Source organism: Thalassophryne amazonica, chromosome 9 (assembly GCF_902500255.1).
Source record: "Thalassophryne amazonica chromosome 9, fThaAma1.1, whole genome shotgun sequence".
Classification (NCBI taxonomy): domain Eukaryota; kingdom Metazoa; phylum Chordata; class Actinopteri; order Batrachoidiformes; family Batrachoididae; genus Thalassophryne; species Thalassophryne amazonica.
Window position 1 is genome coordinate 74543143 of NC_047111.1, and position 26018 is coordinate 74569160.

The window sequence follows — 26018 nt, forward strand, 5'->3', positions numbered from 1 at the left end:
TCTTGGAAGCTGAAAATGTCCCAGTTCTTGCATGGCCGGCATACTCACCGGACATGTCACCCATTGAGCATGTTTGGGATGCTCTGGACCGGCGTATACGACAGCGTGTACCAGTTCCTGCCAATATCCAGCAACTTTGCACAGCCATTGAAGAGGAGTGGACCAACATTCCACAGCCCACAATTGACAACCTGATCAACTCTATGCGAAGGAGATGTGTTGCACTGCATGAGGTAAATGGTGGTCACATCAGATACTGACTGGTATCCCCCCCCCCAATAAAACAAAACTGCACCTTTCAGAGTGGCCTTTTATTGTGGGCAGTCTAAGGCACACCTGTGCACTAATCATGGTGTCTAATCAGCATCTTGGTATGGCACACCTGTGAGGTGGGATGGATTATCTCAGCAAAGGAGAAGTGCTCACTATCACAGATTTCGACTGGTTTGTGAACAATATTTGAGGGAAATGGTGATATTGTGTATGTGGAAAAAGTTTTAGATCTTTGAGTTCATCTCATACAAAATTGGAGCAAAACCAAAAGTGTTGCGTTTATATTTTTGTTGAGTGTGTGTGTATATATATATATATATATACACACACACACACAGTGAGGCAAGTAGGTATTTGATCTTGATCCACTGTCAATTTTGCTGGTTTTTCCAACAAAGATTGGAGAGGTCTGTAATTTTTATCATAGGTACACTTCAACTGTGAGGAACAGAATAAAAAAAAAAAATCTGAAAATCACATTGTATGATTTTTTTTTTTAACAATTAATTTACTTTTTATTGCATGAAATAAGTATTTGATACAATAGAAAAAGCTACCTTAATATTTGATACAGAAACCTTGGTTTGCAATTACAGAGGTCAGATGTTTCCTGTAGTTCTTGACCAAGTTTTCACACACTGCAGCAGGGATTTTGGTTCACTCCTCCATACAGATCTTCTCCAGATCTTTCAGGTTTTGAGTTTCAGCTCCCTTCAAAGATTTTCTATCTAGTTCAGGTCTGGAGACTGGCCAGGCCATTTCAGGATCTTGAAATGCTTCTTACGGAGCCCCTCTTTAGTTGCCCTGGCTGTGTGTTTGGGGTCACTGTCATGCTGGAAGACCCAGCCATGACCCATCTTCAATGCTTTTCCTGAGAGGGAAGGAGGTTGTTTGCTAAAATCTCACGATACATGACCTCATCCAGCCTCACTTCAATATGGTGCAGTTGTCCTGTATTCTTTGCAGAAACGTACCCAAAAAATGATGTTTCCACCCCCATGCTTCACGGTTGGGACAGTGTTCTTGGAATTGTTCTGATCCTCCAAACACAGTGAGTGGAGTTGATACCAAAAAGCTCTCTTTTGGTCTCATCTGAACACATGACCTTCTCGTATGCCTCCTCTGGATCATCCAGATGGTCATTGGTGAACTTCAAACGGGCCTTGACATGCTGGCTTGAGCAGGGGGACCTTGCTGCCCTGCAGGATTTTAAACCATGACAGCATCATGTGTTACCAATGTAATCTTTTCGACTGTGGTCCCAGCTCTCTTCAGGTCACTGACCAGGTCCTCTCGTGTAGTTCTGAGCTTTCTCAGAATCATCTTTACCCCACGAGGCAAGATCTTGCACAGAATCCCAGACTGAGGGAGATTGACAGTCATCTTGTGTTTCTTCCATTTTCTAATAATTACGCCAACAGCTGTTGCCTTCTCACCAAGCTGCTTGCCTGTTGTCCTGTAGCCCATCCCAGCCTTGTACAGGTCAACAATTTTGTCCCTGGTGTCCTTCAACAGCTCTTTTGTTTTTGCCATGGTGGATAGGTTGGAGTGTGATTGAGTGTGTGGATAGGTGTCTTTATTTATTTTTATATAAAGGTAACGAGTTTAGACAGGTGCCATTAATACAGGTAAAGAGTGCAGAATAGGAGGGCTTCTTAAAGAAAAACTAACAGGTCTGAGAGCCAGAATTCTTGCTTGTTGGTAGGTGATCAAATGCTTATTTCATGCAATAAAATGCAAATGAATTATTTAAAAATCATACAATGTGATTGTCAATTTTTATTTTTTAAGATTCTGTCTCACAGTTGAAGTGTACATATGATTAAAAAATACAGACCTCTCCATTCTTTGTAGGTGGAAAAACTTGTAAAACTGACAGTGGATCAAATACTTATTTGCCTCACTGTATATATATGTGTGTGTCTCTGGGAATTTACTTTATCTGATTGTGTGATTCTTTCTCTTATCTGATGTGTTCCTTGTGAAAAAGTTCAGTGTTGCTTTCTGTTTTTCACCCTCTTGATGCAATGACATTTTTTTCAGGAATCATTGGCCAATTTGATCGGCGGATCTGAGGATCCAGCCAATAATTAATGAAAATACATACAGTAGCAACAGAGCAGGGGTAGTGGCCAAGTGGTTAGTGCGCTTGGTTTACGGAAGGTTGAATGAATGAATGAATGAGTTTATTCAGCACGCACATAAACAAAACAAAAGAAAATACCAACAAACTCTTACTAACATAACTAAAAAAAACAAACAAAAGAAAAATATAACAACTCAGTTTCTCAAATTAGGTGCGGCTGAAAGGGCATGGGCTGAGGCAAAAGCTTATAAACGCCCACCCCGTACACCCGTTACTATCCACAGTTAAATACACTCAAATAAGATAGAAATCAGAAAATAACATAACTAAACAGAATAGAACAATTTCATATTTACATTTACATTTTATATCTACATTAGAATATAGTTAGGTACTAACAATTGCATCAGTGGCATTCCATTATCTTCAATTCATTTAAAGTTTAACACATTTTAACCTTCTAAGCAATTACAAATAGTCTTGCACCCTGATCATTACTGGCATAATGTCATACACCAAATACTGTTCTATGTCTATACAATAGTCTACACTTCTTACTAACTCTATAAACATTTTTACTCGTTTATGTACTGTGCTAACTTAATTTCTTTATTTCTTTTTGAACTTAAGTGTTTCCACACAATTTAATGTGGTTGTCCAAATGATTTCATAATTTAACTCCACATGCCGACACACACCAACTTTTCAGAGTAGTTCTTACATAATTTACTATAAAGTTACCACATCCCCTCAATCCATACTGTCCTTCTTTCTTACAGAACAGTTTCTGTATATTACATGGCAGTTCATTTTTATTGGCTTTAAACATTAGTAATGCAGTATGAAACTTTACCAAATCAGTCATTTTTAATAATTTTGACCTGATACACAATTCATTTGTGTGGTCTAGATATCCTACTTTATGCAAAATTCTAACTGCGCGTTTTTGTAATATAACGAGGGGATGAAGTGAACTCTTATAGTTGTTACCCCATACTTCTATACAGTAAGTTAAATAAGGCAAAATCAGTGTACAATATAACACTCGAAGGGCATCATGCTCCAACAAATATTTAACTTTATTAATAACTGCGAGATTTTTGGAAACTTTACTCTGTATATATCTAATGTGCTTTTTCCAGCTTATTTTTTCATCTATTATTACACCAAAAAAATTACATTCTGATACTCATTCAATTTGAACACCATTTATACATATCTTTATCTCAGAGTTTACTTTGTAATTTCCGAAAAACATTATTTTAGTTTTATCTAGATTGAAAGATAATTTATTTGTGTCCATCCAACTTTTTAGTTTATTCAGTTCCTCATTAATAATACAGGTAAGTTCACTATAATTTTAATTTGCATAAAATATGTTTGTGTCATCCACAAATAAAATCATTCTCATCATTTTGGATATGTTAAATATGTCATTTATATATAAATTAAATAATTTTGCCCCCAAAATTGAACCTTGGGGTACTCCGCATAAAATCTCCAAGTTATTTGATGTAAACTCACCCATTTTCACAAACTGCTTTCTCTCCGTTAACTAACTCTGTATCCATTGCAGTGCAACTCCCCTAACACCATACATTTCTAATTTTTTAATCAAAATTGAATGATTAAGAGTATCAAAAGCTTTCTTTAAGTCTATAAAAATGCTAACTGCATATTTCTTTCTCTCTATAGCATTGGTTATCTCCTCTATGGTTTCAATTACTGCCATTGAAGTGGACCGCTTACTCCTAAAACCATATTGGCATTCATTAAGAATTTCATACTTTCCAATAAATGACTCTAATCTATTGTCATATAGCTTTTCCAAAATTTTTAGAGAATTGTGGGAGTAAAGAGACTGGTCTATAGTTTGTAAAAATGTGTTTATCTCTACTTTTAAATAGAGGGACAACTTTAGCCATTTTCATTTTGCTTGGAAATTTTCCCGTTATAAAAGATAAATTACAAATATAAACAAGTTTTATATATTGGTTCCCGGTTCATACCCCACCCCTGCCACATTTCTCCATATAACGTGGAGTTGCATCAGTAACGCCATCTGGCATAAAACCTGTGCCAAATTAATATGCATATCCAAGTGAAAACAAGGGATCAACTGAAAAGACTTACACAGCAGCAAAAAAATATTTTAATTTTGTCAGCATGGCACCTCATTCTGAATTTTATTTTATCCCCCCACATTTCTTTTGCACCATTTGTTCTGCGGTGAATGGCCGGTACTCGCCCAGTATCATGTGGTGTATGGCCAGCTTCATAGGAGTGACTGTCTCCTATCCCTCTAAGAAGGCTGTAACATCTGACTTCAACCCTCCAGGTACGTGCATGTGCAATTCAAGTAGTGTCAGCCATGCTGGAGGGTTCCCGTCAATTCCTGGCAGTGGCAGAAGATATGTCAACTCCTCGTGCGTCGTTCACCTCTCTGTCATTCTCCCTGGCTACTTCCATCCGAGAGCTACATCGAACTCTTGGACTGGCTCTGCTGGCTGAGGCTTCTGCTCACACACTCACACAGGTCATAAAGGTATGACGACAACCCCCTCTATAAACACATTTTACTTCTCATATAACACCACTGACTAATGACTCCTTTTAGTTTTCTCTGCTTGAATGGTGATGTTGGCTTCTCTTTTACTGCCAGATATTTTAATATGGAAAACATGACAAGAATTGTACTTAAACTAGCATGTTGCCTGTGGAGATCCACAGGTTCTAGATTGGGTAGTGTTTATAAAATAGGTAGCTTACATTTTTTCAAGGGTGGCAATAAATTATGCAAAGTTTCTATAACGATTTTAACTGAATGCACAAGAAATTAAAATGAGAACGTTTTGTGAATAATTGTATTTATTATTTGGCACATTTAGTTGATGTCATGTTTTACAACTGACAAAGCGGCCGGCTCAGGGCGATCAGCTGATCCTGTGTGTAAACAATACCGACAGTGTTATCAACATGGGTTTCAGAGTAGCCCAGACCTGAATCTGACTGAACATTTCTGGAGAGCTCTGAAAATGGCTGTGCACTGACGCTCCTCATCCAACCTGATGGAGCTTGAGAGGTACTGCAAAGAGGAATGTGTAAACTACACAAAGATAGGTGCACTGAGCTTGTAGCATCATAATCAAGAAGACTTGAGGCTGTAATTGCTGCCAAAGGTGCATCAACAAAGTATTGCGCAAAGGGTGTGGATACTTACGTCCATGTGATTTCTTGGTTTTTTATTTTTAATAAATTTGCACAAAAAAAAAAAAAAAAAAGTTTTCCATGTTGTCATTTTGGGGTGTTATGAGTCACATTTTTAGCCAAAAAATTAATTTACTACATTTTGGAGGAACATAATATGGAAAAAGTGAAGTGTTGTGAATATTTTCTGGATTTGCCATACATGTAGAGGCACAAACAAAATTTTGTTAAGCCAAATCGGAGTTGGTGAGTATGGGCGATTTTTTTTGGACTTCGGTTGAGTTTATATGGAATGACCCAGACTTAAATTTGAATCCCGCTCATGCTACCTGTCTGTGTCCTTATACAACCCCAATTCCAATAAAGTTGGGACGTTGTGTGAAATGGAAATAAAAGCGGAGTACAATGATTTGTAACTCCTCTTCAACCTATATTCAATTGAATACACCACAAAGACAAGATATTTAATGTTCAAACTGACAAACCTTTTTGTTTTTGTGCAAATATTTGCTCATTTTGAAATTGATGCCTGCAACACCTTTCAAAAAAGGGACGGTAAACAAAAGACTGGGAAAGTTGATGAATGCTCAAAGAACACCTGTTTGGAAACAGGTGAGTGTCATGACTGGATATAAAAGGAGCAACCGTAAAAGGCTCAGCCGTTCACAAGCAAAGATGGGGTGAGGATCACCACTTCGTGAACAACTGTGTGGAAAAAAAAAAATAGTCCATCAGTTTAAGAACAATGTTTCTCAACGTGCAATTGCAAGGAATTTAGGGATTCCATCATCTGCAGTCCATAATATAATCTGAAGATTCAGAGAATCTGGAGAACTTTCTACACGTAAGCGGTAAGGCTGAAAACCAACATTGAATGCCCGTGATCTTCAATCTCTCAGGCGGCATTGCATTAAAACCGACATCATTGTGTAAAGGATCTTACTGCGTGGGCTCAGGAACACTTCAGAAAACCATTGTCAGTTAACAGTTTGTTGCTACATCTACAAGTGCAAGTTTAAACTGTACCATGCAAAGCAAAACCCATACATCAACAACATCTAGAAACACCGCTCCCTTCTCTGGGCCCGAGTTCATTTGAAATGGATAGATGCAAAGTGGAAAAGTGTGCTGTGGTCTGATGAGTCCACATTTCAAATTGTTCTTGGAAATCATGGACGTTGTGTCCTCCAGACAGAAGAGGAGAAAGACCGTCCAGATTGTTACCAGCACAAAGTTCAAAAGCCAGCATCTGTGATGTAATGGGGGTGTGTTAGTGCCCATGGCATGGGCAACTTACACATCTGTGATGGTACCATCAATGCTGAAAGGTACATCCAGGTTTTGGAGCAACACATGCTGTCATCCAAGCATGTCTTTTTCAGGGACATCCCTGCTTATTTCAGCAAAACAATGCCAAGCCACATTCTCCACGTGTTACATTAGCGTGGCTTCATAGTAAAACAGTGCAGGCACTAGACTGGCCTGCCTGCAGTCCAGATCTGTCGCCCATTGAAAATGTGTGGCGCATTATGAAGCGTAAAATACGACAGACCCAGGACTGTTGAACAACTGAAGTCGTACATCAAGCAAGAATGGGAAAGAATTCCACCTACAAAGCTTCAACTATTAGTGTGTTGTTAGAAGGAAAAGTGATAAACAGTGGTAAACATAGCACTGCCCCAACTGTTTTGAAAAGACATTTCATATTTGTTCATTCAAAATGAGCAAATATTTACACAAAAACAATAAAGTTTATCAGTTTCAACATTAAATATCTTGTCTTTGTGGTGTATTCAAATGAATATAGATTGAAGAGGATTTGCAAATCATTGAATTCTGTTTTTATTTGCATTTTACACAACGTCCCAACTTCATTGGAATCGGGGTTGTACAAGACAATGTGCATTGGTTCACTCCTCCTAGTAGCTGTAAATAGACACAGGTCTTGGCTGCCGAAGTAACGGGTGTCCTGTCTCGAGGGAGTGATAGACTCTTGCTGCTTCATGCTGCAGAATCTGGAGATAAGCACAGGCACCATGGCCTATATAGGACTTACGTCTCTTTTTCTGCCTCATGTGGAGTACATTGTATTCAATTCAGTTTCTTTATGAAGTAACAAATCACAACATAACTGACACCAAGATGCTTCACAAAGATGAGGTCCAACCTTACCTACCCCTGCTGAACAAGTGCATAGGCATCAGTGGTAAGGGTGAAACTCCCTTAGTGTTTTTTGTAGGAAGAAACCTCAAGCAGACCAGACAGAGATATAACCAACTGTTTTGGCCATACAAACAATAACATAATAAAAAAAAAAACTAAGCAAGACAGACTAAGCAAGTCAAACATGAAGACAGAGATGATGGAACTAAGTATCCGAGTACTTGTAGCATCCAGTGGTCATGCTGAGGTGTAGACTGTCAAATGTAAAAATTTGTGGACCTGTGTAGTTGGATCATTGTAATTCCTCCCGGTTCTTTCTGTAATATACCGCCCCTTACAAAGAACAAAATCAATATTCCTCAGTTTGAATTTATTGAAAGTCACACTGAAAACTAGGCCTGGGTCCCCATACACAGAGCCCACACACGGGCTCCATTTTCTGAAAGACCTCGAACGTGGACATATAGCCTTTATACAAGAGAATGTAGGCCTTACAATGGGTGGGTTGTAGTCTCACAAACCTAATCTTACTGGCGTCCCACAAATGGGGGAGCCCCCCCTTTGTCTGAAGCTTGCACATGTGTGGTGGAAGTTAAACTTAACTCTTATGTTGAAACCTTGAATCAGTTAGAACCAGGTTCCAGACACTTCTAAACAGATAACAAAAGCAAATACTTGATAACTAACATGAAATAAGGAATTAGCACAGATATGTTATGTGGGCCGCTGAAGAGGAGGTACTGCTGGCCCACCACCACCAGAGGGCGCCCTGCTTGGAGTGCGGGCTCCAAGCACGAGAGGGCGCCGGACCCTGAAGAAGTGACAGCTGTCATTCTTCCCCTGCACCAGCTGTCACTCGTTCATCATCATCATCACCAACTTAAAAGCCGGATCGTGACTCCACCTCCTCGCCGAGAAATCGACTACCGTAAGGTAATTTCTCTGCTGTCTCATACGTTGAGTAATAACCTGAACTTTTGTTGCAGCCGGTATCCTGTGGTGTTCGCCCTTATCTGGGAAGTGGCGTGGAGCGTGACGACGACAACCGCGCTACAGATAAGTGGTCACACCAGGAGCTGCACGAGTGTGTGATTCGGAGGTGGAGGTTCTCCTCCTAACTGTGTACAGACTATAGACCACTGAGTGTAAGGAGTTACACTCATTCATCTTTTCTCTGCTTTCTGCCAGCAGTACCAGGGTCGACAGCCGAAGACAGAGGTCACCTGGGGATTCGGGACTTGGCGGCTCCGGTGTTCTTCAGACCGTTGGTGGTGGAGGCCGTGTGGAGCGCGGTCTCTCTCTCGTCGGGGTCTTCTATCTTCGAGCCTGCCCACACGTCACCTGGTGTTAATTGACTTTGCAATTTCTGTACATTTAGTTGTGTATTGTCACAACAGTAAATTGTTGCCTTTTGGTTTACTCATTGTCCGTTCATTTGCGCCCCCTGTTGTGGGTCCGTGCTACGACACCTTCCCAACAAGATATTATCTAACAATCATCATAACCCACAGTAATTATTTCTGTTTATTACCCAACAGCTTTGTCACAATGGAGACACTAATGGCCATATGCTCTGCCTTATCACAAGTCCTCCCCCCCAAGAAAAAAGTACTTTAACAGCCACATGATTTACTGTACTATAGTGTAATTTTTATATTTATATGGACTGTACAGGAAACACAAGTCATCTTTGATTGCATATGCAGATGTATTTTGCTTGCATTGTATTCCCTTTAGTGTTTGGCTTACCTGTTGGGTAACTCTCCCTATCATCGCCTTAAACCTGGTCTACTCAGCACACTCTTCAAACAGTTGTCTCCCTATGTACGACACAAAGGTCTGTAAACTTTGTCACTCTAAATACTCTGCATGTATTCGGTAACATACGGAGAAGTCTTTTCTAATCTGGCACAACTGTTCTATGATTTCAGATGCAAATGTACGCGTATCAGTCCTAACACTGTATGGGGCTCTGTTGAAAAATCAGGCCCCTCTCCCAGAGGTGGAGCAACTCCTCCAGCAGCCAGAGGGCATCAGCAGTAATGGCGGCGCCTGCTCTTTCACACAGCAAAACTCTGTGCTCCCATGGAGACAAAGAGGTGCAGTTTCTTTGTCCTCACCTACACCAGTTGTACCCTCCCAACAGCAAGTTCCTGACAGACCAGGAGAGGGTGACACGGCCCCCTTGTGGCTGATGCAGCTGTGTATGTTGCTGGTGACTGAAACCAGGGAGGACCAGTCAAACAGTGATGGAGGAGAAATGGGAAGAGTTGTGCTGGAGCCTGCCCCTGTCAGAGTAGAAGCTCTACAGGTTAGCGATGATGTTTGAAAGTCAAAAACAAGAGGCAAAGCCACTGAGACACTCATACTTAAATACTTTCCTATACCTGCAAATTTCAGGTTCTTTCCAATCTGTTGTGCGGCTACTATTCTCTAGTCCAGCCACATCTGACTGAGATTGTGCAGTTGAGCACCCACTGCCTTGTAGATGCAGACCGCTCTGTACAACTGCACAGTTCCAAGGTGATGTCATCCACCCAGATTCGTAATGGTCACAGCACAAATGATTTATTGAAAATGCAGTTTATACCTGACAGTGGAGGTGTAATTGTTAAAATTGGTATTATTGCTTATATATCTATCTATTTCAATGATGCATTTAAAAATAAATATTACAAATTATTACTGACTTATGAACTTGGTCAGAATGTCTGTAACACTCCACTGATGCTTTTCCTGTCATCTTTGCTTTAGCTGCTTGAAGAGTTTGGGACAGGAATAATCCAGCAGTACAAAGCAAACAATGTGCCCGAGAGCTCGAGGGTCCCCATCGACAAAGTAACTACCATCTCTATATTACTGAAATGGCATTAGGAAAGTCCAGTTTGCCTCTGCTGAGATCGAATAAAATTTATGTATTTTTCTAAATTTATTTATTTATTTAGTTCTGGTGTGTGACAGGTTGCCCAACACAGGTTTTGCTTAAATGAATACTCTGTGGAAATCCACATTCAAACATGAATCAAGAAAACGTCTGCAGTACATATTATAGGCGTTGCATGGCTGGATATCAGTATGGACACAGAAAGCAACATTCAACCCTTGATGTGCACCTTGTATTAAAACAGCTGATGACACCTGAATTTCTGGAGACACATTAGGTAGATGTGTTCTAAAAGAATCCCTGTTGCACAGCGTGCTGTGCTAGTTTGAAAGTGATAAATAATATGCTTTCATTTAATGCATATCTCATGTGCATGATTGTAGGTTGTGCAGTTGTGGTCTGAAGTTTTAAGTGGACCGTTGAATGGAGCTTTGCAGAATGAAAACCATCCTAAGCTGCAGTCGAGTGCCTGTGATGTGCTGTCCCATATCCTGCCAGAGGCCTTTGCACAGCTGCCTGTGAGTTGGCCTTGGACTGAACCATCTGAACACAGCCAATATTGAACTTCTCTCCTGCTGTATGTGATACGTATGCATGTGTAGTTTTATGTGTGTGTTTGATGTACAATGTTATTTTAGGACAAGACCCAGCTAATGTGCATCACTGTATTACTGGGGCTGTTCTACAGTGAAAATTATATGGTGAGGAGTGCAGCAGTCAGAGCTCTTGGATTCTATGTACAGTTCCCATGTCTGCGAGAGGTAAGGACTACACAAAACATTTTTTGCGCTTTGTGCTGGAAGGCAGGATTCATATAAACTCCCTTTAAATGTTACAACACTAAAGGTTTCTGAATTTATCAATCAGATTTATCAAGACATCACCGAGCCAGTTAAATGCTATATTACAAACTACTCGCAGGGTGCATTAGTAGTGTTTTAATTTACAGGGGGATTTTTGTGTCTTTCCAGGATGTGATGTTCCTTGCAGATACAGCAAACACCATCCTCACTGCATTTGATGATCGATCGCCAGTTGTCTGGGCCAGCGCTCACTGGTCTCTAGGCCACCTCACAGATACTCTTGTTATCAATATGTAAGAAAATGTGTGCAGTTATGATGTAATTTACAGTCATGAGTCTCCTGGAAGTCCATGAGCTATATTTATTAATTAATTTTGGTCATAAATAGCTTGAATAATTAGGAATGAATATATTTACCAAGGACTCATCAACCGGAGAAGTTGTATTGCACAGCTTGATTGTACAAGAAGGTGAAAAGGTGACTTGTCATGTCACTGTGGGGTGAAAAGGATGCATGTTAGATGAATCTGTAAGCAGGTGACTCGATTCAATTAAATTTATTTGGATAGTGCCAAATCACAACAAATCCGCCTGAAGGCGGTTCACAGGAGTAAGGTCTAACCTTACCCCCCGAGCAAGCACACATTCGACAGTGACAAGGAAAAACTCCCTCTGGTGATAATGAGGAAGGAACTTCAAGCAGTTTGTTTTAAATGTCAGAAGAAGCTCAGGTTGCTTCTCCAATATTTTCCTGTTTGCTCTACGGTCTCTACTGCTGTCTACTGGCCAGTAGTGTTCATGGCAATATTCACCCTAAGTATTGAGATGTCCCATAAATTCTAATTCTTTGCGTGCTTGATATTTGTTGCAGCCTGTTGCTGCAGCTAAAGAAACAAATATTCATTTTGGTTGTGTAATGTTAATTTACAATTGTCATTGTGGATTCTGTTTAAACCGCAGAACTCTCTGGTGCTAAAAAAAAAAAAAACTATGAAAAGGATTATGGGTAAGAGTCTGAGTGTCTGAGTGCCAGTAGATGGCAGTGTTCTATGCATTTTGACTCTGGTTACATCAGACAGTTGTCAAATCACAACTTGACTTAGTTATGACTTTTACAAATTTCTTTTTTTTTTTTTTTTACATATAATTAAAATGGCATATTTTACAAAAGCACATTTATATGCAACACACACACACACAAACACCTCACATTAACGTGTTGGTTTTTACATAGAATGAATGAGTCTACTAATCAATGTTAGTGGAGTCTCATTTACCCATAATCTCTTTGGCATCTGTCTGTGTTTGTTACAAAACTTCAGAACTAGTGCATTATTTCAAATTAAAGGATATGTGTTATATTTTAACTTTGTACAAATGACAAAATTAACATTAATGGAGTTATTCTGTCATATTAATTTTATTTATAAATCAAACCATAAATCAGCACTGCATTATTTTCCAAGAACTCCGCCTCACAGCGCCACTGCTATTGAGTAGAGAGTTGAGCTTTGCTGCTCCTCTCAACTGCTTCGCTGCTACAAGCTATGTAGTAAACAGTAAGTGAGTAAATTTTATTTATATAGCACTTTTCACAAGCAGAGAGACCCACAAAGTGCTGCACAATAAAAGGTTGTTAAAAATAAAATACATAAAAGCACATACAATCACTGCAATAAAAAGCAAATATAATGGTCAAACAGCCCCCTCCACTGTAGATTAAAATGCTCAAAATGGAGTACAATACACTCTATCAACTCTACAATCTTTTCAAATCAAGTGTTTCTACTCCAGTAAGAGTTGATTTTACACTGTCATAGAGTTGATTTAGCACTGTGATAGTCTATTTAACTCTATTTGGACTGGGACCAAATGTTTTCCCATCAGAGTAAATTTTACTCTGCAAAATTTACTGTGTAGATAAAAACAAACATTCTCACAGCTGATAATGCAGAGAAGCTTCTTTTCATCAAAAAGAATCTGCCCCTCACATTTTCAAAAAAGGCTTAGTGCTCACAGACAAAGTTAGTGATGGACAGTTTCAGTTCTGTTATTGCTGTGGTGTTGTATATTTTGTAGTGCTGAAGTCCACAGGTTACATTTCAGTAAGATGTCTGGCAGTGTCATGTTTGTTAAGAAACACACTGTTAAAGGACAACTTGTTGTAGTCAAAAAGTGAAGTTACATGATTTAAGTGAAATGTTTGTAAATAAAAACAAAGCTAATGATAGTGGTAGCAGTTACAGTCAAAAAGTAAGAACAACAGATGAATAAAAACATGTTTTCAAAATTATCATAAAACTGTAATGGTATCATTAAGTATGCGTATCGGTACTCTGTATTGACGAGTACTCAAACGTATGTACTTGTACTCAGTCTGGAAAAAAGTGGTATCAGGGATGATTTTATCAAACCTGCAATCAGAAAGGATTAATTTTTGGGGCTGATCAGGGTGAAAGAGGTAGAGTCAGAAAATTTGAAAACAGTTGTTTAACAATGCCAGACACCACATTTTTGTCTTTGTCAGAAATACACGTTTGCTCTAGTAGATCTTTTTTTTTTTTTTTAATGTTATGTGACTGAATACTTATCAAAAAAATAATTGTTCCTTCTGTTTTTTTGGAGCTTTTACTTAAGTGTTTATTACTTGTCTCTCAGGGAGAAAATGGGGATGGACTTCCAGGAAGAAATATCTGACATGTTGCTGCTAAAGATGCTGCAGGCAGCCACTCGAGCATCAGCTGTCCATGATCGGGTTTGTTACTCACATTTATTTAGATCTGTTTTTAGAGTGTCATATAAGGCCTGTGTCTATAAAGCATTTTCTTTTCTTTTCTTTTTGTTATTTATTTATTGGCAGAAAAGTGCTGAGGGTTCCTAGAAATGCTTAATCCCAGCACCTCATCTCAACACTTTCCTAAAAAGGGAAAAATGACCCCTTGTGAGATCTGTTTCTGTGACATTAAACAGCTAACGACTAGGTTGTACCCTTTTGACCCTTTGGGTGATTTTATAGCGCTTTATAAATAAAGCTGGATTGGATACAACTGATAAAAAGAACTCACTATCAGCAGGAACATTGTGTCTGTCCAATCTGGTGTCACAGATGAGGTTATTATTTTGTCTCTGTTGTGATAGATTTTGTGTGACAAATCAGCTTATTGTAGACAGAAATCACAAATAAGTCTCACCTTCTGTGAAGCTGAGAAGTTTTGTTTCATCTGATTGGTTGCCTGAGAAAATGCTAGATGTTGTCAGTGTCTTTCTGAAATGGTGAAGGGCTTTCAACTTAAGACTTACACTGACTCGGACCACTTATAAAGATGCTGGGTACGGTTTTTTGTCTGGAGTCAGCCGCTTGCGCTCCGTTCACATTTAGAAGCTGTTGAAAAAACCCTGCTGATGTTCAGAAAAACGTGCTTAGGTTCTTAGTGATTCATCTGGTAATGGAGTGCAACACCTATACGAGAATGTCTGAACTTGCATGATTGAAGCTAATTTGCCAGTGGACTTTAAATGCTAAGTAGTTTCATTGCATTTGTTATGTACCTGTCAGGCCATTCTGGTGCCAATTTTTGATCCTGTTTTTGATTTGCTTGTGTTTGCGATTCCTTATTTGAATGTCACAGGTGATTTGTTACACAGTCCGAGCACTGGGGAATCTACTTTATTTCCTGCGTGAGAGTCAGATGACCCGGTCTGTGTTCCAGTGCCCAGTGGAGGAAGCAGTCCGCACTCTTGTGGAGTCTCTCCATTCAGAGACGATAATGAAAGTGCGATGGAACGCCTGTTACGCCCTTGGAACCGCTTTCAAAAACCCTGTGTTGCTTCAAGGTAAATGTGATTTTTCTGATTTTGGGAGGCAGTAAGCACATATGTCTTTTCATCACCAAATAGTGACCTACATTTGTTGTTGTTCATAAATGGATCAACCCAGGACTCATGCTAACAGCCACGGATTATCTCTGGCCTGATCAACTGGTTGATATTTGGAATTGAAGAGTGGGATTACTATGGCAACATAACAGACATACTGTAGGTTTATTGTTGTGAAATTATAGTTAATGTGACTGTGTGTTAATACAACCCCTGTCAAAAATTATGGAATCACCGGCCTCGGAGGATGTTCATTCACTTGTTTAATTTTGTAGAAAAAAAGCAGATCACAGACATGACACAAAACTAAAGTCATTTCAAATGGCAACATTCTGGCTTTAAGAAACACTATAAGAAATCAGGAAAAAAAATTGTGGCAGTCAGTAACGGTTACTTTTTTAGACCAAGCAGAGGGAAAAAAATACGGAATCACTCAATTCTGAGGAAAAAATTATGGAATCATGAAAAACAAAAGAACGCTCCAACACATCACTAGTATTTTGTTGCACCACCTCTGGCTTTTATAACAGCTTGCAGTCTCTGAGGCATGGACTTAATGAGTGACAAACAGTACTCTTCATCAATCTGGCTCCAACTTTCTCTGATTACTGTTGCCAGATCAGCTTTGCAGGTTGGAGCCTTGTCATGGACCATTTTCTTCAACTTCCACCAAAGATTTTCAATTGGATTAAGATCCGGACTATTTGCAGGCCATGACATTGACCCTATGTGTCTTTTTGCAAAGAATGTTTTCACAGTTTTTGCTCTATGGCAAGATGCATTATCATCTTGAAAAATGATTTCATCATCCCCAAACATCCTTTCAATTGATGGGATAAGAAAAGTGTCCAAAATATCAACGTAAACTTGTGCATTTATTGATGATGTAATGACAGCCATCTCCCCACTGCCTTTACCTGACATGCAGCCCCATATCATCAATGACTGTGGAAATGTACATGTTCTCTTCAGGCAGTCATCTTTATAAATCTCATTGGAACGGCACCAAACAAAAGTTCCAGCATCATCACCTTGCCCAATGCAGATTCGAGATTCATCACTGAATATGACTTTCATCCAGTCATCCACAGTCCATGATTGCTTTTCCTTAGCCCATTGTAACCTTGTTTTTTTCTGTTTAGGTGTTAATGATGGCTTTCGTTTAGCTTTTCTGTATGTAAATCCCATTTGCTTTAGGCGGTTTCTTACAGTTCAGTCACAGACGTTGACTCCAGTTTCCTCCCATTCGTTCCTCATTTGTTTTGTTGTGCATTTTCGATTTTTGAGAAATATTGCTTTGTTTTCTGTCTTGACGCTTTGATGTCTTCCTTGGTCTACCAGTATGTTTGCCTTTAACAACCTTCCCATGTTGTTTGTATTTGGTCCAGAGTTTTGACACAGCTGACTGTGAACAACCAACATCTTTTGCAACCTTGCGTGATGATTTACCCTCTTTTAAGAGTTTGATAATCCTCTCCTTTGTTTCAATTGACATCTCTCGTGTTGGAGCCATGATTCATGTCAGTCCACTTGGTGCAACAGCTCTCCAAGGTGTGATCACTCCTTTTTAGATGCAGACTAATGAGCAGATCTGATTTGATGCAGGTGTTAGTTTTGGGGATGAAAATTTACAGGGTGATTCCATACTTTTTCCTCAGAATTGAGTGACTCCATATTTTTTTCCCTCTGCTTGGTCTAAAAAGTAACCGTTACTGACTGCCACAATTTTTTTTTTCCTGATTTCTTGTAGTGTTGCTTAAAGCCAGAAAGTTGCCATTTGAAATGACTTTAGTTTTGTGTCATGTCTGTGATCTGCTTTTTTTCTACAAAATTAAACAACTGAATGAACATCCTCTGAGGCCGGTGATTCCATAATTATTGCCAGGGGTTGTATTTAATGCTCTTAGAAATAATGTCATCTCATAAATGATATAATGTGCACAGAAAACAAATCCTTTAAAAATACAATGCTAGTAGTACATTTCACTACATAACCATGCATTTGACACAAAGTAATTCTAGCGGTACTCAAAGATTAACCAGAGAGAACTAGTACCAACATCCAGTTGTTGCCTTAGGTCACCAGTTAGTGCCAGTGTCACATAACCACACATTAAGAGGGGAAACATCAGGACCTTAAAGACTTGGACCTTTGATCTCCTGCAAAGTCATCAACAAAACCTTTGTCCAGCAACTTCATGACTTCACAGGGCTCAAAATAGTACGTGCATGTGCTAGTTTGTGCACGTATTATTCGAGCGGTGCACGTAATTTTATACTGCGCTTGCACTGGTGCAAGTGACTTTATCCAAGTTTTATCAACTATAAGCACCAATAAAATGAACCAATGAAGGAATAAATGAGGAAAAAACTATTTCCAGTGTGTTGTCTTCGTCTTCCTTGCGTTTTATGACTCAGACACACTGAGCGAGTTGCTGTGCTCTTTTGTGTTCGCACGCACACATGTAAACAAAGAAAAGAAAAAAAAACTGGCTGGCTGCGGTTCCTCTCTCTCTTTGCCCTCACTCTGTCATCATTGTGTTATAAACCAGTCACCATTTGTTTTATTATACATCTGTGTAGTTAATAACATTATCTTCACGGACGATTAGTTCGCGTGCGCACGTAAATAAAAAAGTGGCTGTCGCTACGGTTCTTTACGGAACCCGGGAGAGGTCACTTAAAGTGATTTTTTTTTTCTAGCCATGATAATTTGTGCACACGTTTTCCTTTAATTGAGCACACAAATTAATAAAACGTGCTCTCAAATTAATAAAGCATGCGCACGTTTTCCTGGCCGTGATAATTCGTGTGGATGTTTTCCTTTAATCGAGCCCTTGAATTAATAAAACGTGCACACGTTTTCCTTTTCGTTCAAAATGAACTTCTTAATATGACCTAAATTGTCATCCTCACGACACTTCGATCTCAGCATCCTTTTTAATGTACTTAAACTCCAGATGATGCCATGCTGGGCAGCTGGAGTTCTCTGTATGTCCTTGTGCGCCCAAACCATGATGATACACCCTGACCAGATCCATTTCTAATGGGGAAATGTTTTACAATGTCTGCTGGTTTGTTGGCTAATAGTCAGCATTTATGTGTCAAGACAATATTGAGTGCACGTTTTACAAATTGTGGCCACGTTTAAGTAGATCGTGCCCTTGTTTTACTCAAACAATGCTTAAAAGGTGCACACAATATAATAAAACATGTGCACGATATAATAAAACGTGCGCACATTCTCACCACATGCAAAACATTTTGCGATGACACTTCCAGGGCTCCTTAGTTCCTCGCGCTCTCTCCCCTGAAACTCTGTCATAATTGTGTTATAAACCAGTCACCATTTGTTTTATTATACATCTGTGTAGTTAATAAATTAAATAATCTTCACGGACGATTTGTTCGCGCGCGCACGTGAAAAAAAAAAAAACTGAGGGGACAGCAGCAGCAGCGGCAAATTCTCCCCAGAGAGGAATTAAGAGTCTGACACATCAGAGGAGGAGTCTTAAGGTTGATATAAGACTGACTTTTGGTTGTGCAAGTAACTTTTTTTGGTGCAAGTAATTTTTTTGTTACTAGCACCAGTGCAAGTAGGTTAAAAAAATGTATTTCAACCCCTGCTTCATAAACTTTTCCCAGGCATCTCTCGATTCATAGGCCGAGCTCCTGAAGACATGAATGTCATTGGTGAGAAGTAACTCAAGTCTTGCACTTTGTCTACATACTACACATACACCGCTGTGGGGTTAGATTACTGACTATATTCAAGAGCATACTTTTTGCTCAAAGATTTGCTCTGTTCTTGTTCAGAACTATATGTCAAATTCTTCCTCCTCTTCGTACTGAAACTGTTACTGTGTACTCTAAAAACTTCTGCTCTCTGCTCTTGGATTTTTGTGATACAAACCTGCAAAAACTCTGCATCCAATAGAATGTCAGATATGGCACTAGCCAGTGAAGCCATCCTTGAAGATGCACTCACTTTGAGTCTTATAGCACCGATACACCTCTGATGGCTGAGTTCAGGAAGTCTTCAGAATCCCAAATACTCAAAGTCCTCTCAGTTTCTCAAGACTCAATCACAGCATCTATTGGTTCTACAAAGATCCCAGCACTGTCCGCAAAGTCAGTCCTTAAATCTTTCCTTACCCATACTCTGGGTTCACAATTGTCCTGGATGAAGACTCTGATCCAAGCTTTTAATGACTTCCTGGACTTAGCTATCAAAAGTGTCAAACTTGTTGAAAGACTCGGTTATCTTGGCAGTGATGTTTGTGTTTTTGGGAGCCCGATGTTTGAGATCAACAGGTGGCTGGGAAGAGCTTATGGAGTCATGAGGTCCTTTGACAGAGGTTTTTGGCGATGCAGATATCTTTGCAATAAAACAAAGGTCCAAGTCTTTGTGGTCCTGGTGCTTCCGATCTTATTGTATGTTGTGAGACTTCAACACTAACCAGTGATTAGCACTCTCAGGATACTTGGTTCTTGTGGAAATTGCGTGATCCAGCACACAGATGGTTGAGGGTTGTTAACCTCAGTAACTAGAAAATGCCGAAACTATGCCCGTGTTCAGGGATAAAATTTATGTCACTAAGACGGATTTCCATCAACTGGGCTGCCAAAAGGCGGGGTTCGTGCCGATGCAGAATCAAGTCCTGACGCAAGTTATAAACTTTACTGTGTTTAAAAAGTTCAAAAATTGATTTTTAGAAGAATGTCTCCCTTTTGTTTTTTTTCTCCTGGCAGTGAGTCCCTGTGTCTGTTTCTTTCATTCATCTATGTCCTGTCTGCAGGAGGAGGGGGGTGGTGTGTTTCACAGAGTGTTTCAGTGAGACACAGTGGGCAAAGAGCAGAGTTTTATGCGGTGTTTACACTTAACAACGACAAGTCACAAATGCCACAAAGTATACATTCTTGGCCGCTGATCACGAATGTGATGATTCGGGGCAGAGGCATCAGGAGTCCTCAGGAACTATTGCAACCTATGACCACGTGTTACGATTAATGGCACGTATCGCTGGCGAATTATCAGGAACCATTACACACAGTCAAGAATAATGTTGCACGTAACAGCACATCATTACGTTCTGTCACGATAAAACATTCTTAACTCTCAATCAGGTCGCACTTTCCACATAAATACACTAATTCTTGATTGGTCTTACTCAGGGACTGTAAACCAGGGGTGAATACAGATGGAAAGGGTTTGTGGGGGAGACATGCCCTCCACAACACCCCTTGATTAAAGGTCCACATTTGAAAGGAAAAGAAAACTCACTGATAAAATACAGCTGGGAAGATAGACTGTGCTATAAACTAGCGATTGTTGAGTATAAATGAAAATGAGCTCTTGCAACTGAAATATCCGCCTCCGAAAGTCAGAATTCATCCATCATTGATGATTTCATAGATGTCACCATTGACACAATTTTAACCAATCAGAAGAAATCCCCTGGATTGCCTGCGGAATGCTGTGATGTAGCATGCACACAGAAAGCTACATGTGGCGAACACACGCCGATGTAAATACTGCAATTACCGGACTATAAGCCGCTACTTTTTTCATACGCTTTGAACACTGCGGCCTAAACAATGATGCAGCTAATTTATAGATTTTTTTTTTTTTTTTTTTTTTTTTTTTTTTTTTTTTTAAACAGGCTTTCTCATAAGTCGAAATGCGTCAGTTGATGCTGTTCATTAATTGGCTAAAAGCTGCAGTCCTCGTGTAATGTAAATTCACACACACAATAAATATAAAGTCTTACCTGTTAATTGTAGTGGATTCATCAACACGCCCTGCAGAAAACAGAATCTGAAAACAATTAAATCCTTGTCACTGCAGATGAAGAAAAGTCCCTCTGAAACTTAGAGCTGCAGTCACACCTCCCATTAGATCAGCCAGAGCCTTTTCTCTCTCCCTGCTTCCCCACCATCTCTGTCTGCACTACGAGTTGATTAAAGTAGACCTGCATTGAAATAAATGTGGTCAGATTTCAGAAAGAAATAGCTGATATGTATTTATAAGACCCTTGTGAATGCAGTAAAGTAAATCTGTAAGCCCAAATTTGTAATTCAGCGGAGAAATCTTCATTTAAAAATTACAAATTTGCAGCTAAAATTTAGCCCTCTGTGAAAACAGTTTGTACAGCCCTATCATTTCCATGACATCAGGGACAAGACGACGCGCTCCCGCCTTCAGTCCGATCCCGCATTGAAATTGATTTATCTGTTAGTAATGTTACTTATACACGTCCTGGTTTCAACATCCAAAAGTAAGCTGCAATGAATGTGAGATACAGATCTGTGTGCTCAGATCAGCAACGACATCGACAGCGGGCGCCGTTCTTCCTCTCCTGCTCTCTGCCTCCGCTACGCTCGCTGTTTTAATGCGAAGCGGCCGGTACACCTGTTGCTGCAAGGACAGACTTCTTGCTGCAAAATCCACAGCACCGCACTTCTCGGCAATCGGAGCCCCAGAGCTCCATGGATGCTGAGAGAGGTTTATATATTTTTAATGACTGGGATTCTTTGCGGGTCTCGCCTCCATATCCCGCGATGGTACCGGAGGCGAAAGACAGTAGATTTTCATTGCGACACCACTCAATCAAACGGGCATATGAAAACGTCCCCCAAAATAATTTTCAAGCACAAATAAAAGAAATGTGTACTCACCAAACGTGCCGCAAGACAATATGAAGTTTTAAAAAAGTAGATCCTTCCGTATAAGACAAGAAAAAGGTGCAGATGCAAACTGACGTAAATCCACAAATTACAATTGGCGCAATGCATGCTGGGAGAGGGTCTTGTCCGTGACGTCTCGGCAGCGTCCATGATGAGAGGGACAATTTGCGGAGGGCTAAATGTTAGCTGTAAATTTGTCATTTTCAAATGAAGATTTCTCCGTTGAATGACAGATCTGGGCTTGCAGATTTACTTTACTACATTCAGAAGGATCTCATGTGTAAATGTAAGTCATTTTTTGTTCAAAAAATCTGACTGCATTTTTTTCAATGCAGGTCTCCTTTAATAACTGTTTTGGTGTAGTTGAACCAAAAGACATGCACAGGACAGTCAGCAGTCATTTAAGTTCCGAACATACACATTTCAAGCTCTCCATCGGCTAGTTTCGTTTAACATGAATCAAATACATTAACACACACACACAGGATCTCATGTGTAAATGTAAGTCATTTTTTGTTCAAAAAATCTGACTGCATTTTTTTCAATGCAGGCCTCCTTTAAGTGATTCCACCTGCTCCAAGTGATGTTAATCAGTGAAATCACCTGGTGGAGTGGGTTATTGGAATATTGGAAAGAAAGCCTGCACCCTTTTGGCCCTTCCTGGAACATGTTTGAGACCTCTAACATCTTTGACCTTTATATGCTGAAGGGCGACACTGGCGGAGTGTTGAACCTCTGTGCACACATGTCACACATTGCTGTTATAGCAGCCAACATGACTGCCTGCTGGTGGCTTTAGACCAGCCATACAAAAACGCTCTAAACTTTAGCATAAATGATCACACATGTCTACAACTTTTCATATGAGCTCACAATATCATAATCTACCAACCCAATCATAAATTCAGTGGGTTTTCTTTTCTTAAGATATTTTTCATAGTACTACTACTAAATAATAACAATAATTTTACCAACTAAAATGTTTAAATCAGTATTACTGTGGGCCTACGTTTTAACTATAGTTCTGGACATTCAATTGATGAGCCATATAAGAATAAGTTTAGTTTAATTTTTTGCATAACTAAAGTGGGATGTGAAGCAATATTTTTTTTAATGTAATGTCTAAGCTCAGCATTACTGGGTCTGTTTGGTGTTCTAACTTTAAAATCAGGTTAGTTAGGATGAGGAAAGCCAAAAATATGAAAATGATTACAGCTCTTGTGGTTAGTAATCTTATCAAAAAGTGTTGGTTGTGATATAAATTTTGGTTAAGGGCAAAGAAAAGGTGAAAATGTGCAAAAGAAAATGCAAATACAACACACATTAAGCAGTACAACTAAACTGAGGGGGATCAGGGTGAAAAAATAGTCATCCAAAATCTCTACAGGATGCATCCCTGGACATCACAAACCCAAAATTTTCAGGGGGCCTTGAGCGGCCCAGGCTCCCTGCTGACAAAGATCCACTTTCACCAACACCCCACCACCACCCCCATTTCAGATCCTGGCTACAAGCCTGAGATTTGAATTGGTATTTAATGAAGTGAAAGCTGTCCCTTTAAAATGTGTTTATTAGAAAAGAGCAGCAGTGGTTAGTGAGTGAAATATGATCTTGTTCAACAGGAGAACAGTTTGTAGTTTTCTTCGCTGTCTCCACCTTGTTTGGTTGTGCTATGTTTAGGGTTCCAATGGAAAATTTTATCTTGTATTAATGACAAATCGTCACCTCATTTTAACAAACAGCTTTTGTTTCTCTTCCACCTCCAAGACGGTCAAGCCTCGTGGATTTGTGACGCATTTGCTGCCCTCTGTCATGGAGTTACTTCCCATGCTGTCTTCAAGGTGAGGATTGGGTCTGCAGCTGCACTGGCGAAGCCTGTCCACCGCGATTGCTACGGGGACACGACAAGGTTCAGCTGTGTGTGGCATTCCCTGGCCACAGGGCTCGAGAAGAGTAAAGAAACAAATGACTTCTACAGTGCTGGCCTGAGACACACACTGTCACACGCTGTTCTCCACCTGCTGAGCCTCAGTGAGTTACAGGACATGCCTGCACTTGGGGCCTCCCTACTCGGAGAGGACAGGAGCAGAATCGAAGATCATTTGATCAGATATCTCAGAGATGAAGAAGTGGCTGAGAAACCCAAAGACTGCCGGGATGACACTTCCAACTCTCAGCAGAGAATCCAAGTACTGCGTCAGACCTTAATCAGACTGAAAGGGTTAAAAGGACACTCGGTGGATCAGGGTGCTGAGGAGAATGGTCGGGAGGTTGTGGTTGAGTTCCTGGAGGATTTGCTGAAAAGCTGTGAAGAATCATGTTGATGAAGTGTTTATTGGTTTTTGAAATAGAATTTTGCAGTCATGTTGACCTGGAAGAACACAGCAGTTAGGAGGACCAGGTGCTCATGCTGTCTGGTTGGTCACCTTCATTATGAACCTTTCCTACAGTTACGTCTAAAAATAAATAAAGTTCCAGAATTTACATCTGATATTAATACAACTGATTATTCTGCCTCGTCTTAAAGAGATCAGCTGGAAAAAAAGGCTTCAGTGATTCTGCAAAATTCTCTTTTGCAAAGATGATGAAAAATGTATTCTGTACAAGGTGGTTGAGTGTTTATATTTCTAAAATATAAAATAAACATTTTTATGATTTTGATTATGTTGATATGCTGTTTGCACACCATCATCAAAATAAGTTTGGATTGTTTTGAAAATGCACATAAAAAAAAAAAAAAACCTTCAACTCCTTTCACACTAGCACAAATGTAGAGTAGCATTTTGTTGCATTTAGAGTACGCCTGAAATGCGCACGTACTCTGCGTTTTCTCCTGCGTATGGAGAGAGAGAGAGGGCTTTTCGGTCTGCCTGCTCTTTTTTTCGGGACCTGCTGTTTGTTCTCTGGACTTTCAAAGAAATCCATTTTATGAATTGAAGGAATGTGACCATGTTTTCTGATGTGCATTTTAGGGTGATTCTTTAACTACGGGCACTATTGGCCTTGTAAATGTAATTTCGACCACACCATTGCCTTACAATATAAAGCGCCTTGGGGCAACTGTTTGTTGTGATTTGGCGCTATATACATGTGCTCTGATGTCACTGTTTATCTCCATAGGAACTACCCAAACGATCTTTCATACAAACTGTTTAACGAGACATTACAGTGTTGTGGTGGAAATTACGGCAATAGTGTGGGACAACTACATTTTGTTTAAAAAAAAAATCAACAGTTGTATGACATTGAATACCCCAATTATGTTTTGATTATTTTACTGATATTTTATTCAGCGATATTTTAAAACATTAGAAAAAACGTTTCTTTACCATTCATTTTTATCATTGAAGATCAAAAGTCTGGGTGTGGGACAAGCACAAAACGGCAATATTTGCATATAATGATGCTGAAAAAAGGTGAAAAAATCATAGACTACTAGAACAAATTTCTTAACACACTTTCATTGTAAAGATAACTAAAAGTGTGAAATTTCCCCTTTTTTCTGTTTTTCATACAGTATGATCAAAGGACATAAGTGCCCGTAGTCTAAGAATCACCCTTTAATGGATGGATACCTGCCGGCTCATGCACGCATGCCGGGTGTGTGGATCATTTATCACAGACTTGCGCACGTTAGATCACACATGCTGTGTGCTACATGGATCAAATCTGAAACTTTTTCACACTTGAAGTCACACTTCTGTAAACTGCTGCCTGGTTTGCACAAACCAAGGTGCAGTTTGCTCTGATCACTGTGTCGGCCCTCAGCAGCACCAAGACAACGAGGGTGATCGTGCTGCTGCAAAGCCTCCTTGCTGTGAACTTATACACAGCCATCAAGGATCATGTTGGCACTCAGCAGCTACAATGAGGGTGATTGCTCACCTTCAAAGCCTTTCCCTCCAAGGTGCTCACAAACTGGCTTCTGTTTCTGCCACAACGTTTGGAGTGTTGGGTTCTTTTATCATGGTGAGACCTCCAAAAAGAACTGGACAGGAAACAGACTTCAAAGTTTAGATGTTGTATTGTAAAGAGTTGT

General features: G+C 39.7%; 1 protein-coding gene across 3 annotated transcripts in view; it reads left to right on the forward strand.

Annotated features, from left to right (window-relative positions):
* heatr6 (HEAT repeat containing 6) overlaps positions 1-24640 on the forward strand; it is a 43986-nt gene extending 19346 nt beyond the window's left edge. For all 3 annotated transcript variants that reach the window (XM_034178386.1, XM_034178387.1, XM_034178388.1), the window contains 11 exons: positions 4698-4904; positions 9467-9566; positions 9661-10040; positions 10130-10252; positions 10484-10567; positions 10997-11131; positions 11252-11374; positions 11585-11709; positions 14075-14171; positions 15046-15250; positions 23747-24640. In XM_034178386.1, the coding sequence (XP_034034277.1) occupies positions 4698-4904; positions 9467-9566; positions 9661-10040; positions 10130-10252; positions 10484-10567; positions 10997-11131; positions 11252-11374; positions 11585-11709; positions 14075-14171; positions 15046-15250; positions 23747-24303 (2136 nt within the window). In that variant the 3' untranslated portion in view covers positions 24304-24640. The remainder of the gene's footprint in view (positions 1-4697; positions 4905-9466; positions 9567-9660; positions 10041-10129; positions 10253-10483; positions 10568-10996; positions 11132-11251; positions 11375-11584; positions 11710-14074; positions 14172-15045; positions 15251-23746) is intronic.
* Positions 24641-26018: the final 1378 nt, after the last annotated feature.